Source organism: Orcinus orca, chromosome 2 (genome assembly GCF_937001465.1).
Source record: "Orcinus orca chromosome 2, mOrcOrc1.1, whole genome shotgun sequence".
Classification (NCBI taxonomy): domain Eukaryota; kingdom Metazoa; phylum Chordata; class Mammalia; order Artiodactyla; family Delphinidae; genus Orcinus; species Orcinus orca.
Window position 1 is genome coordinate 75,776,499 of NC_064560.1, and position 14,661 is coordinate 75,791,159.

The window sequence follows — 14,661 nt, forward strand, 5'->3', positions numbered from 1 at the left end:
CAGGGGTTCCTAAACCTTTTTTTGGAGGGGAGAAAGGAGGCCCACCTACTTCTTTGACAATCTGAAGAAAGTTATGAACTCTCTGATGTGAAACCCATCTTTTGGGTTAAGAATCTGATTTGTGAATATTTACAACATATTTAAGACTCTAATCCTTGATATAAGCCATCATCATATTATTCTATTCTTACACTTTTGTGGATTTACACGTTATTGTGTGAGCAAATATTTTATTGATAAAATATTGAATGCCAGAGAGCAATTTTAAAGAAACTATAAAAGAAACAGTAACATAATTTGATTACTTATCTTACCTTTTCCTTCAATTGGAAATACAGAAGTAGTGCAAGGCACTTTGCAGCCATGTGAGATAACAATTTATCCGAGTTTTGGAACATACAGGTCTATAAGAAAACAAATAAATTTACCTACTGTTACTGAATGTTAAAACTTATATTTTAAAAATCTAGATCTTAAAAAAAAAACCCAAAAGCAAATGGGCTTACTAATTTAGAATCGATGTCAGATGATTTTAAAAGCATTTTAATTATATCTCTATATTTCTCCTTTGCATGCAATTCAGTTTCGACAGATAATATTCTGGTCATCATCACTTTAATCACTGTTAACTGAAGGAGCATTATTTCTCGGGTACTGTTCATCTGAAAATGTCTCTGCAAACACACAGGTGCTACAGAAGGGGTAGCCAAATTGACAGAGGATGGCTGATGCTTGCCCTGAACATCAAGGATGTTTGAGCAGTCTGAGGAGGTGGTTGTAGAGCAATCTTGATCTGAAAATGCTGGGTTGAGATAAAAGATGTAATCATGGCTGTCATTTTCAAGTGTGGCTCCAAGAAGTACTTTCCTGTATAATTGTTCTAAAACTTCAAAGAAAGCTTTCATTTTGATTGCCAAATATATCTTACAAGAAGGTCGACAAATCCAAATTGTAAATATTAATCTTAGAAATGGGATGAATCTCTGTTTCTTCAATAAAACCTAAAATAGGAAAAATAATTTAAAAATATAAGTGTTATATACATTACATTACAAGGGAAAGGCATCTGTTTCCACTTAAACATTTAGTCTCTCAAGTTAAAGGTAATACTGATGGCTTAATTTCTAAAAATGGAAAATTGGTAATAAGATTATTTTAAAACAATAAAAATAAAATTTATGTTTTTCATATAGATTTAAGATCATAAAATTATTTTTAATTTTATTACAGTAAAACTTTAGCTTTCCTCTAACATTTTTCAATGGGCTGTCAGAGTTTCTCAACCTTGGCACTATTAACAGTAGGAACTGGGTAATTTTGCTTTGGGGGAGCTGTCTTGTGCATTGTAGGAAGTTTTAGCAGCATTCCTGGCCTCCACCCACTAGATGCCAGTAGCATGCCCTTGGGAGGCAAAATCATCCAGGTTGAGAACCATTTGGCTAATTACTCAAATTCATTAACTTTTACCTTCAACTTATAGATGAAAACCTAAAGTTAGATTGCTATGTGGTCAAACTATTATGGTTATTGCTGATTAACTCCCAACTTAAAATTATATGATAATATAAAGAAACCCTGGTTATCATTTATAACATTAAATTAAAAAATTTTAAATGCCATCCCAAGAAAAAGACAAGACGTTAAGCAAAAGCAATCCAAACGTGAGCAAACTGTATTTTGTATTTGCAGCTGGATATAAATTTAGACATCCTGGTTGCCCCAGGCTCCTTTGACCTGATGGAGACCAGAAAGAGTGGGGAGAAAGGAAAGGATCAGACATGGCTTTTAAAGCAGAGAAATGGGCAATCAACTGATAACTGAATATTAGAGAAAGCATGTAGTTACTATACAGCAAGCGTGGCTAGGAAAAATGAAAGACTTTGGTGCAAGCAAAAGAGATTACTGAATATCCTTTCAATGGAATACTGGAGCCTCTGGGAATTATCGGATCCTACTAGGGCTTGGTCTTTTCACTGCCTTTGAGCTATTTTACACCTTGGTAAATTGTAGGTGACTGATAGCAATGCAAATAATTCTTGTCTGAGGACATGCTCATAATTGTCTGGTGAAGGGGCAACCCTTCCTGCAGTGGGAAAAGCCAGTTTTGCTTCCATCGGTAAACTCATTTCAACATTCCTTTACTCTATATAAAGTCAACTTTTCTTTTAAAATGGTTGTGACATTTGTCTAGTTCTTTCATTAATTAACTAGTTAAATAAAATCGTTGTTCCACGTTCATTTTATATGGGTCATGATTTTGTCCTTTTAAAATTTATATTTAACAAAATCCACAAAATTCCCTCCTTTACCCGGACCCACTTATAAATGCCCATCTTTAACCTCCTTCCTTCCTCACTGGAAGAGACCTCATAGGGAGGGCTGTCACTTTTATCGGGTCTCACTTTTACTATAGGGCTACTGGCCTGCCCTTGGTCTTCAAACCTCCCTCTCCACTGGTTTCTTCCCCTTGCTTAGCTTGTGAGGAATTTCAATTCCTGGTCACCCCTACAAGACAAAGCCACCCTGTTCTAGTCCTCCAGTGCAGAAATAAATATTAAGAAACCTATAGATTTTAAGGTTACAAATGAAGCTTCTGTAAAGTTTTCACTGAATTCTATTTTCAAACCGTGGTGTGTATCTCACACAATTTATAAACATAACTTAATACGGTAATATCAGTAACCTTGTTCCATCTGATAATGTTAAAATTTACCTGAGCCCTGTGCTCCCAGAAAGCAGCCATGGTTAAGAAGCACTGAACCTTCTGTGTTCCAAGAAAGGGCTGACTGTATTTCCAGATAGGAGCCACCTTCACCCTTCCTTACTGACTCCCTAGTTTTATAAAACTCCCCATTTTTTCCTTCTTTGAGAGGTTTTCCATTAATATACATCCTCCCTGTTGCAATACTTGAATAAAATCATCTCCTTAATTGTCTGGTATATTTTGTCTGTCACATACTAGAAATTAGTTTTCATATTCTACTTCGAAGATGAATTCCATCATACTTATTTTACTTTATATTTTAGTTATAACATTTCTTCTCAATAAAACTACTGACATTTTTATATATATCCTATTACATAAAATATTCTGTGACAATATTTTTTATTTTAAAACTAATTTAATCAGTAAATCTATCTAATTAGGTTTTAATATTATATGCTCAACTCTATTAATATAATTTTCAACCACAAATGGAATTATTTTTATTTCAATGTTATAGCAATAAAAATACTTCTAATAATATTCCTATACATCTTAAGTCCTTAAATTTTACCACAAATGAGAATAAAACTGCTATTTCAACTATTTTTCAACCTATAAAAAGACCCATTTCAAATGGTTCAATCATTTCAGCACACAAAACTGAAGTGAATGCCAATAAATAGGTAAACAAAAAAGCATTTTGGGGGTTTGGCGGGGGGGTTGGAGGGAAGGATGGGCTGTTTTCTATCACGGTGGGACCCAGGACCTTGATAAGAGTGGTTATGAGAAATCAGATTGAAAAGTTATAAACTTGAAGATACAAAGAGTCAAAATGATGCTTTATAGACAGAAAGAAAAACAAAAGCATCAGCTAGGGGTCACAAATGCCAGGCAGATAACAAATGAACGAAGACAATAGGTGCTAGGCTGCTTCTACTGTGACTATTATAAACCCTTCCTAATTACAGTGTCTTTTAAGATATTAATGCTGGCCAAAGAAACCTGCATTGAAACAAATGTCTATGGTAACCCACTGAGAATTGAGAACTGCAGTTGTTGTTTTAAAGCAATCATAGCACTAAAGGAAAGGACAAACCCTGAAAAAACGAACTAGGGGATTAACCAACCACACTTTTTTCCTCGTAGTGGCTGCTATGAGATTGGGACATCTCAACCTGCATTACCATGCTGGTCTGGAGGAAGGCATACCCCTCCGACACCAAGCTCTTACGAGACATCGCCAAAGCGAAGTGTCTGGGGAAGGATGCTCAGAATGCTGAGAGGCTGTGGAGCCAGCTATCCTGGATAAATGAGAGAGATCTGTTTAGCCTGTAAAGGACACAAACGTTAGGAGAGACCTAATTAGGAGAAGTGAATGAGCAGTGCTTCTCAGAGTTCTTTCAGAAAACGCCTCCTGGAAAAGGAAAGTGAATTCCCACGTCAGGGGGCCTAAGGGGGTGCCCATTACAAACACAAAATTTGTTTAAAGTCTCTCTTTTATTGTTTAAGGACTGTAAACTATCTGAATTTTGCAGTCAAATCCTAATAGAATCATGCTTAATATAAAAAATATATTCCCCACCCAGCTTCACATAAAATCAATGATTTAGGGATAATAATTACTGAAGTTTATCGAGCGCCCACTATGTATCAGAAACTGTTTTAAGTGAGTAATAGCTTCATAACAACTGTAATAGGTGGGTACTTAATTACCACACCCATTTTATGATAAGGAAACTAAGGCAAAAAGAGATCAAGTTACAGAGCCCGTTAAGTGGCAGAATCAGGATTTGAACCCAGAAAGTCTAATTTCACAGCCAGTGCCCCTTCTCAAATTTCCTCTGATGTTCCAAAGCCTCAGGGCAATGGGTGAATAGAAGTTCTCTAATAAACTTCTTAAGTGTAAGGAGTAACTCGCACAGCCTAATCTTGAACAGTTTCTATAGGTACTCCCACAATAACTTAAAGCAGAATACTGATCCTCAGAATCATTTCTACATGCTGCACAAATTCTAAAATCAAGGCCAATTACTATACAACTTCCCAACTATGCAACTTCCCAGTGCAAACTACAATTAATTTTTTCAAATGATACTCAGCAACCAAAGGTTGAAACATTAATTAGGACACCCATTTGATTTTTACATTAAATTACTTTTAGTAGCTACATCAAACCCAGGGTGAAAAGCCTAACTATCATACTTTGATATCAGTTCATCAACAGTTTAAAGGCAGTATAAATAGAAGTGACTAAGACCTTGATTTAACTTCATTTAAAATAATTTCAACCTTTTACAACAATTAACTCAAGATGGATCACAGGCTTAATACTTAAAATTAACCTTTTAGGAAAAAAAGGAGAAAATCTTTGGGATCCAACGCTAGGCAAACAGCTCTTAGACTTGGCCTTCAAAGCCCAATCCATAAAAGTAAAAACTGATAAACTGGACCTCAACAAAATTAAAAACTTTTGCTCTGTGAAAGACCCTATTAAGAGGACAAAAAGATAAGCACAGACTGAGAGAAAATATTTGCTAACCACATTTCCAACAATGGACTAGTATCTAGAATATATAAAGCACTCTCAAAACTCAACGTTAAAAAAGATAATAATAATTAGGAAATGGGCAAGAGACATGGACATGTTCACTAGAGAGGATACAGAGCAAGTAAGTACACAAAAAGATGTCCAACTACATTAGCCATTAGGGAAATGTAAATTAAAACCACAGTAAATACCACTATCAATATGATTGAAATAAAAATTAGTGACACCAAATTCTGGCCAGAACATGGAGAAAGTGGACCACTCTACATTGCTGGTGGGAACACAGAATGGTACAGTCACTGGAAGACAGTTTGGCTGTTTCTTAGAAAACTAAACATACTCTTACCACGTCGTTCCAGCAACTGCACTCCTTGGTGTTTCCCCAGAGGAGTTGAAAACTTATGCCCAGAAAAAAACCTGCACGTGCATAATTGCCAAAACTTGGCAGCAATGAAGATATCCTTAAGTAGGTGAATGAATATGTATAAACCGTGGTACATCCACTCAATGGAATATTATTCATGCTAAAAAGAAAGTGCTATCAAGCCATGAAAAAGACATGGAGGAAACTTAAAAGCGTATTACTAAGTGAAAGAAGTCAATCTAAAAAGGCTACATAGTGTATGATTCCAATTATATGACACTCTGGAAAAGGCAAGACTATGGAGACGGTAAAAAGATCAGTGGTTGCCAGAAGTTGGGGGATGAGGGGAGGGATGAATACATGGAGCACAGGACTTTTAGGGCAGTGAAATTACTCTGAATGATACTACAATGATGTGATTATACATTTGTCTATTATAGTCTAAACCCATAGGATGTAAAACACCAAAAGTAAACCCTAATGTGAACTATGGATTTGGGTGATTATGACGTATCAATGTAGGCTTATCAACTGTAACACATGTACCACTGTGGTATCCCATCTGCAGATGCTGATAATGGAGGAGACTATGCATGTGGGGGGGGCAGAAGGTATACAGGAAATCTCTGTACCATCCTCTCAATTTTGCTGTGAACCTAAAACTGTTCTAAAAAATATAGTCTTTAAAACAAAACAAAAAAGCTAAACATGCTACCATATGACCCAGTAATTACACTCTTGGGCGCTTATTCCAGCAAAATAAAGACTTATTTTCACACAAATACCTGTATGTGAAAGTCCGTAGTAGGTTTATTCACAGCAGCCCCAAACTAGAGACAATCCAGTTGTCCTTCAACGGATGAATAAACTGTGGTACATCCATACTACTCAGTAATAAGAAGGAAAGAACTATTGATACATGCAATAATTTGGATGACCCTTAAGGGAATCATGCTAAGAGAAAAAAGCCAATGTCAAAAGGCTGCATACTGTATGGTTCAATTCTTGAAATAACAAAATTAGAGAGCTGGAGAGCACATCAGTGGTGCCAGAGGTTAGTGAGGGCCCCTCCCACTTGGTGGGTAGGGTCATAATGGCCTTGTGATAATAGAACTGATGGGGAACACGCTAACCCATATATGCGATAAAATTGCGTTGAACTAAATACACACACGTAAATTAACAGAAGTAAAAGGGGAATCTGAGTTGGAGCAGCAGATTGATTGTATCAATGTCAATATCCTGGTTGTGATACTGTACTACAGTTTTGCAAGATGCTACCATTGGAGGAAACTAGTTGAAGGGTACACGAGATCTCTCTGTATTATTTCTTACAACTTCACGTGAATTTACAATTAGCTCAAAATAAAAAGTTAAATTAAAAAAAAACAATTTCAGCTATAGGCATCAGCCTTCTGATCCTTAGCAACAATATGCATAAGACTTCATTAATATCAACTAAAATATAAATGTAAACTCATTAGAACTTTGATTTTAAAAATTTCTAGACTGAAAACTGAGAATGGTATTTAAAAATATTTTCTTAAAAAGTATTCCTAAGAAATAGAGCTTTTAAGTGCATAGTCTATTCACTAGAAGACATTCTCCCACAACTTAATTTTAAAATTATCAGAAAACAAGCTGCTAGTAATTTACTCCTTTGTCTAAAAAAAAAAAAAAGATGACATTACTTTTAGGGAGTTTTTTTTTTACATAAACTCTACATTAAATTCAGAATACAGAAAAATAATTACTTTCATGGTCAGTATGTAAAGTAAAAAACTGCTTTTCTTTCTATGAGAAGCTAATGGTTTGCTAAGTGACTAGAATCTCTCAATACTGGGCTTTGGCCTAATGGAACAATAGGTTCAAATCTGACCACAGCCAGACAGGTTACTTAATCTCTCTCTCCAATAACAAGGCTGCTGTGATTCTTGAGGCAGAAGTTGAGGCACTCTAAACAAAGGCTGCTTCTAAGATTCCAGTTCCTTCCCCCAACTGAGATGGCATTTACTTTGTCCAAAAAATTAAAGTGGGTCTGGTTAGACTCCACAGAAAGTTGGGAGGGGGCGGGGAACCTGGGTGGCAGTGCCAAGATTAGGAAAGTCTGAGAGGGCAGTGAAGGCACTGAGAAGGCCCAGAAGATGAAAGGACAGAGGTTCCCATCATCCATGTCCACCATCAGGGCCATCATAGCTGGCCAACTCTGATTTCAAGAGCACCTCTCTACCCTATTGACAAGAGGGGGAAGGATATGTTCCAACAGCACATCCTGTGTTAGGCACCTTCCCTTCGCTCTGCTAGTTCTACTCTTCCCCTTTCTCTGCGTCCCAACATGCTCCTGTAGTAGATGGGGGGGGGGAAGGGGGGAGAGGGAGAGCAGGAGACTGTTCTTTCCAGTTTCAGGAATGGCTCCTTCTACTTACCTCCAGGCCTAGAGCAGGTACTGGCAGTTACCAGCCCCCTTGCTCATTTCCTTAAAACAAGTTTTAGCTGCCTCAGAATCACTTGTCAAGGCACGTAAAAGCAGACTGCAGGCCTTACCCCAGGAGTTTCAGATATAGCAGTTCTGGGATGGGGCCCCCAAATTTTTATTTCTAACAAGTTTCCAGGTTATTGCTAAAACACTAAGAACACTTAGACCCTGCCTCATGTTTGTAAATCGTCCTCCTATTAAACTCTTGTTGGCAGGACTCTGATCCAGGTCAGGCATTTTTTTTAGCATAAAGAAAAAACCTGATAATTAAGTTATAGATAAAAGATAAAATGTATGATTAAGACAATACTTAAAAGTGTTTTTCTGTCAACGTGGTATACTGGTAAGAACCTGGGATCTGGGATCTAGAGTCATATGTCTCTACCACATCAGGGTCACCATGGGGCAAGCTACCACCTCAGCTTCAGTCTCCTTCCATGTTCAGGGGCATAATGACGCTGGGAGGGTTAAGTTAAATGATTGTCTCCATAATAATCCCCAGTGCACATCTGTCAGTGTTTCCTACGCCCCAGGTGGCCCTGTTAAACAAGATAACACACAGCAGGAATGACTCCAGGCCCTGCCCACCCCACTCCTTCCTTTTACTTCCTTTGCACTTCTATTTATGGTGTGAAATTGTTAAAAAAAATGAATGAACATGATTTATTTTGAGAAAAAACAATGCTCCCCCATTTCTTAAAGGAGTGGCAAGTTAAGAAAGGCGCAAATAGAAGACACCGTTTACCAGATTCTTTTTTTAATTGAGGTATAATTGATATATAACATTATATTAGTTTCAGGTGTACAACATAATGACTCTCTCTCTCTATATATATATATATTGCAAAATGATCACTACAATAAATCCAGTTAACATCCATCAACATAGTTTCAAAAATTTTTTTGTGTGATGAGAACCGTTAAGATCTGCTCTCTTAGCAACTTTCAAATATGCAATACAGTATTATTAACCATAGTCACCATGCTGTACATGACATCCCCATGACTTATTTATTTTATAACTGGATGTTTGTAACTTTTGATCCCCTTCACTCATTTGCCCTCCACCTCCCCCCACCCCACCAATCTCTAACAAACACCGATCTGTTTTCTGTATCTATGAGCTTGGTGTTTTTGTTATTTTCTTTATCATCCATCGACACATACTTAGGTTGTTTCCATTAATTGCAAGCAAACGAATCAGGCAGCAAATGCAAAGGCAACCTACAAAATGGGAGAAAATATGTGCAAACCATATATCTGATAAGGGGTTAATATCCAAAATATATAAAGAACTCATATAACTTGATAGCAAAAACAAAAAAAACTGATTAAAAAATGGGCAGAGGATCTGAATAGACATTTTTCCAAAGACATACAGATGGCCAACAGGTAACACTAAAAGATGCTCAACATCATTGATCATCAGGGAAATTCAAGTCAAAACCACAGTGAGATACCACCTCATACCTATTAGATTGGCTGTTTATCAAAAAGACAAGAAATAACAAGTGTTGGTGAGGATGTGGAGAAAAGGGAACCCTTGTGGGAATGTAAATTAGTGCAGCCACTATGGAAAACAGTATGAAGGTCCCTTAAAAAAATTAAAACTAGAACTATTATATGATCCAGCAATTCCACTTCTGGGTATTTATCCAAAGGAAGTGAAAACACTAACTTGAAAAGATATATATATACATCCCTATGTTCACTGCAGCATTATCCACAATAGCCAATACATGGAAGCAACCTAAGTGTCCATCAATGGATGAATGGATAAAGAAAATGTGATATCTATATATTTATATATCTATAGATATAGATATTATTGTTCAGCCATAAAAAAAGAACAAAATCTTGCCATTTGTGACAATGTGGATGGACCCTGAGGGCATTATACTAAGTGAAATAAGTCAGATTAAAAAAGACAAATACCATATGATCTCTTTGATATGTGGAATCTAAAAAAAAACCCAAATTCATGGATACAGAGAACAGACTGGTGCTTACTAGAGGCAGGGGGTGGGGTGTGGGAAAAATGGTTGAAGGTGGTCAAAAATAAGTAAGTCATGGAATGGAATGTACAGCATGGTGACTATAGTTAACAATATTGTATATTTGAAAGTTGCTAAGGGAGTAGATCTTAAAAGTTCTCATCACACAAAAAATCTGTAACTATGTGAGAAGATGGATGTTAACTGGACTTATTGTGGTGATCATTTTGCAGTATATACAAATATTGAATCATTCTGTTGCTCACCTGAAACTAATAATAATGACTTTCTCCATCAAGGTTGGGTCCTCCTGAGATACTCTCAGTCTCCCAGCACCACTGCTGTCTTACAGAATGTGTCACAATTGTACTTTAAGTTATCTGTGCAATAATTTGTAACACTCCTGCCTTAAGAGGAGTCTGGTTCATCACTTCTTCCCCAGCTCCTAGCACAATGCCAGGTACACAGTAGTATTAACAAATATTTATTGAATATGTTCATGGCTGAATATTCTGCTTCAGTCAAGTTCTCAGGGATTTATTAACTTCATTCATTTAGTGTCCATGAGTAGTGTGTATGTCCAAAATAATCCTAAAATCAGTTCCAAAGTTCATTTTAGTACTGTTTTGATCTCAAAAAAATTTTTAACTGCTGTGTAATTTTTAACTTATGAATTTTAAAATACAATAAAAATTTCATGTCAATAATTATAAATGCAGTACTATCTATAGCAGGGTTGAGTTCTGAGCTCATTCAGTCTTTACTGTGTTACACACCTAACAATGTGCTCGAGCTGCACACGTTGAAGTCACAATAAAGTGCAAATTAAAACTACCCTTGAGGGAGAAAAATCCCTTAAATTAGCAGAATCAGGGCTACAAGAAGCTCAAGAGCCAGTAGTTAGCTTCCTTTCTTTCAGCATTTTTTTTTGCTGGGACCGTGAGGTCAAAGCGGAATTTCTCTATCCATCCCCATCCTCCTTTCCTGCCAGGTACTGCTGAACAAAGTTAGGCTAAAAGGCAGATGATGGGACTGCGTGTCTGATGGCCCTATTTACAACACACAGGTCCCGATCTCCCTGCAGTCCCAAGAATGGTGTCTGCTGTCATCAGGGCATAACCTGCTTACCCTCTCCACCAATACTGTGTGCTTTAAGACACAGCCTCCTGGGCAGTGATTCTTGACTTCAGTCACACACTGAACTCTCTGGGGCACTAGGAAAAATGCCTGAGCCCTAGGCACCAACTGAATCAGAGTTGCTGCAGTGGGGCTTGAGCATTTTTCCAACGATCAAGTCCGCTTCCATGCAGGGTATAAACTCAATTCAGGTTGAGTCAGGGTTTTATGAACTAAAACATCATAAGCGTTGATCATGAATTATTTCATTTATATGTTGTAAAATTAGTGTTTCCATTTGTGTGAATTTGATATCACCTAACTGAATGGAAAATGAAGTATGTCTGGTGAAATCTAATCAATTTTAACTTGTTAAAAAATATTATGCCATCTAAACTTTTAAATCAATGAAAAGTTATAATTTAAGAATTACCAAATTTGAGAGCACCAATACAAGAAAGCAACTTAGAATTATCTAGTAGCACATTCTGTGAAAGTGTGGTAATACCATGTTCCCTGGTTGTGATATAACTGTATCTGTCCGTAATCTTAAAAATTGTTGCAACCTGACCAAAGGATTTCAAGTGAAAAATAAATGACCAGAGAAGTGGAAAAGCTAGGAAAAATTAGGATTCAACTCAGATACCAGTTTCTGTTAAGCAGCTCATAGACCTTCATGTCTTGGTTGAAGCAGCATTTTGCAAACACACTATCCAAACTGCGTGGGTGCTGAGGATGCTTTAAGACTGAATGTGTTCTCCATAACTATTCACATATTTATTCATTCCTTTCATTCCTTTTGGAATTCAAAACTGCCTGATTCTATAATCAGTAAACGTTATAAAACTGAACTTATAACTTACATTCATACTAGTAAAATACCACTTTTAATAGACTTTTTTACATTGGAGTCCCACTGCTACGAAAATTTGAAAATCACTGGACCAGGAGATTCCTAAAGCCTCTACGCAATTCCAGAAACCAAGAGTACTAGGGATGTCAGGTAGCAATCCAGGTTCCCAAGAAGGAAGCAGTAATTATTTACACAGAATGCACAGATAAAGTCTAGAAATTTATGGCATGAGGTTTTTTTTTTTTTTTTTTTTTTTTTGGCCACGCCATGTGGCTTGTGAGATTTTAGTTTCTCAACCAGGGATCGAACCTGGGCCCTCCGCAGTGACAGTGTGGAAGTCCCAACGACTGGACTGCCAGGGAATTCCCCATAGCACAAATACTGTTGGAACCGTGTGAAATGTCTGAAGACAAAAAGAGTATGCAAAAATACAGTTGGGGTCTTCCCTGGTGGCGCAGTGGTTGAGATTCCGCCTGCCAATGCAGGGGACACGGGTCCGTGCCCCGGTCCGGGAAGATCCCACATGCCGCGGAGCGGCTGGGCCCGTGAGCCATGGCCGCTGAGACTGCGCGTCCAGAGCCTGTGCTCCGCAACGGGAGAGGCCACAACAGTGACAGGTCCACGTACCCCCCCCCCAAAAAAAATACAGTTGGTGGTGGTACTGAAGTTGAGGTATTGTAAGTTGTTTTCCAAACTTTTTGTGATGTTATTTTGTTTTTATAATAAACCAGTAAGAAATCATGGCAGAATTGAAAGATCAGAAGTTGCTAATATGTAATATCATTTAATATGTCTGAATATAACTGGTTTCTAATTATAATTCAGCTATGTACTTCAAGGAGGAAGGGAAATTTAGAAATTCAAAGTTATGAAATATTGCTGAGAAGTATAAAGATATAAAAAATAGCTTATTTTTTATTTATTTAATTTTTTTTTGCTGTATGCGGGCCTCTCCCGTTGTGGAGCACAGGCTCCGGACGCGCAGGCTCTGCGGCCATGGCTCACGGGCCCAGCTGCTCCGCAGCATGTGGGATCTTCCCGGACCGGGGCACGAACCCGCGTCCCCTGCATCGGCAGGCGGACTCCCAACCACTGCGCCACCAGGGAAGCCCTAATTTTTTAAAAATTGGAAATTATACACCAAAAATATGTAGTAGCCTTCAAAGTAGTTTTTTTATGAAGTTACCTCCAAATAGAGTACCTCTCTTCCAGGCTCTTGTTGAAACCCCTTTGGAAACTGCTCGCAGAGTTTTGTACTGTATATTCTTTTGAATATACAGTTAGATATGATACTTTCTGGGTGGATTTGGTTTAAAGGAACAGCCAGAAGTAATTAAAAACTTTTCCTGTATAATTTGCAGCCTGGCTTTTAATAATACACAACTTTAATTTTTTCTAATCTAAGCAAATGTTTAGCAAGAATGTTCTTTTAAGAATTTGTATTTTCTGAAAAGCCTTACACAGGACAAAGGAAAGAAGTCTTTAGGGCTCACCAGATGTGAATATTAATTTAATCATCAATCCACAGAATTTCAGTGCCTTCTCTATCCTGCATGAGGGTTCTCACTTTATAATACATCTTTTCATTCCCCTCCCCCTGCAAGTCTTCAAGTTTTCTTCTTAAAAGGGGCTTCTGCTTACAATTTCATCAGTAGACTTGCTGGCCAAACGGGTATATTCTTTAAAGGAAAAACGGGCACATGTTCACACAGATAATAATTGTGTAGTTCTTCCATTAAAAGTATTTTTGCCTTTTTCTAAACACACACTAATCCTTGACAAGTCAATTTCTCTTGGACTTCCTTCTTCCTCTCTGGAGATTCCTTCTCAGACACGCTTGCTGGACCCCTTTCCTTCTACAGTCATTTCTGGGTATGAGACTGGTTCTGGACCCCTCCGGGATACCAAAATCAGTGGATGCTCAAGTCCCTTACATAAAATGGCATTGTATTTGCATAGAACCTATGCACATCCTCCCTTATACTTTAAATCATCTCGTACTTACAATACCTAATACAACATAAATGGTATATAAATAGTTGCTAAGCTGGTGGCAAGTTCAAGTTTTGGTTTTTGGAACTTTCTGGAATGTTTTTCTTTTTACAAATATTTTTGATCTGAGGTTGGTTGAACATGGAACCCTTGAATACAGAGGGTTGACTGTAGTCCCTTAAATGTTTCAGGGACTTTCAATGTCTTCAATTAATATCTACATGCTAACAACTCAGAACCCACAGTTAGGTCTAGCTCTCTTCTGGGCTCCACACTCATGTATCTAAATGCCAGTGGAGAGCTGTACTTGGAGTTTCCACAGCACCTTCAATACAAACTCAACTCAGTCTATGGCCTCTCAAACTTGCCATCTCAGTGTACGGCACCTGTATCTCACAGTCACCCAAGTGAGAAACCTGGCTATGTTCCTGGACCCTTCCTAACCTCACTTCTCTCTATCCTCACTGCCACTGTTACAGTACACCACTCCTACCCTGGACAACCACAACAGAGTCCGTGCTAAGCGGCTGTTTCTTCACCCACCTTACACCAACTTCTTTCTGAAAGACATCTCAACTTTCATTCAGATAAAGTCCAAATCCTTGAACATG

General features: G+C 37.6%; 1 protein-coding gene across 4 annotated transcripts in view; it reads right to left on the reverse strand.

Moving 5' to 3' along the window:
• The window catches only part of LINS1 (lines homolog 1), a 29,434-nt gene that overhangs the window by 13,016 nt on the left and 1,757 nt on the right, over positions 1–14,661 (reverse strand). For 3 of the 4 annotated variants that reach the window (XR_004484192.2, XM_004271649.4, XM_033431427.2), the window contains 2 exons: positions 507–1,001; positions 315–404 (listed from right to left, as the gene is read on the reverse strand). Coding sequence is in view for 3 of the 4 variants with exons in the window: in XM_004271649.4 (XP_004271697.2) it covers positions 315–404; positions 507–1,001 (585 nt within the window). In the remaining variant the exon portion in view is untranslated. Of the gene's footprint in view, positions 1–314; positions 432–506; positions 1,002–14,661 lie in introns of those variants that run through there. The other variant, XM_049706100.1, reaches the window with a different exon arrangement.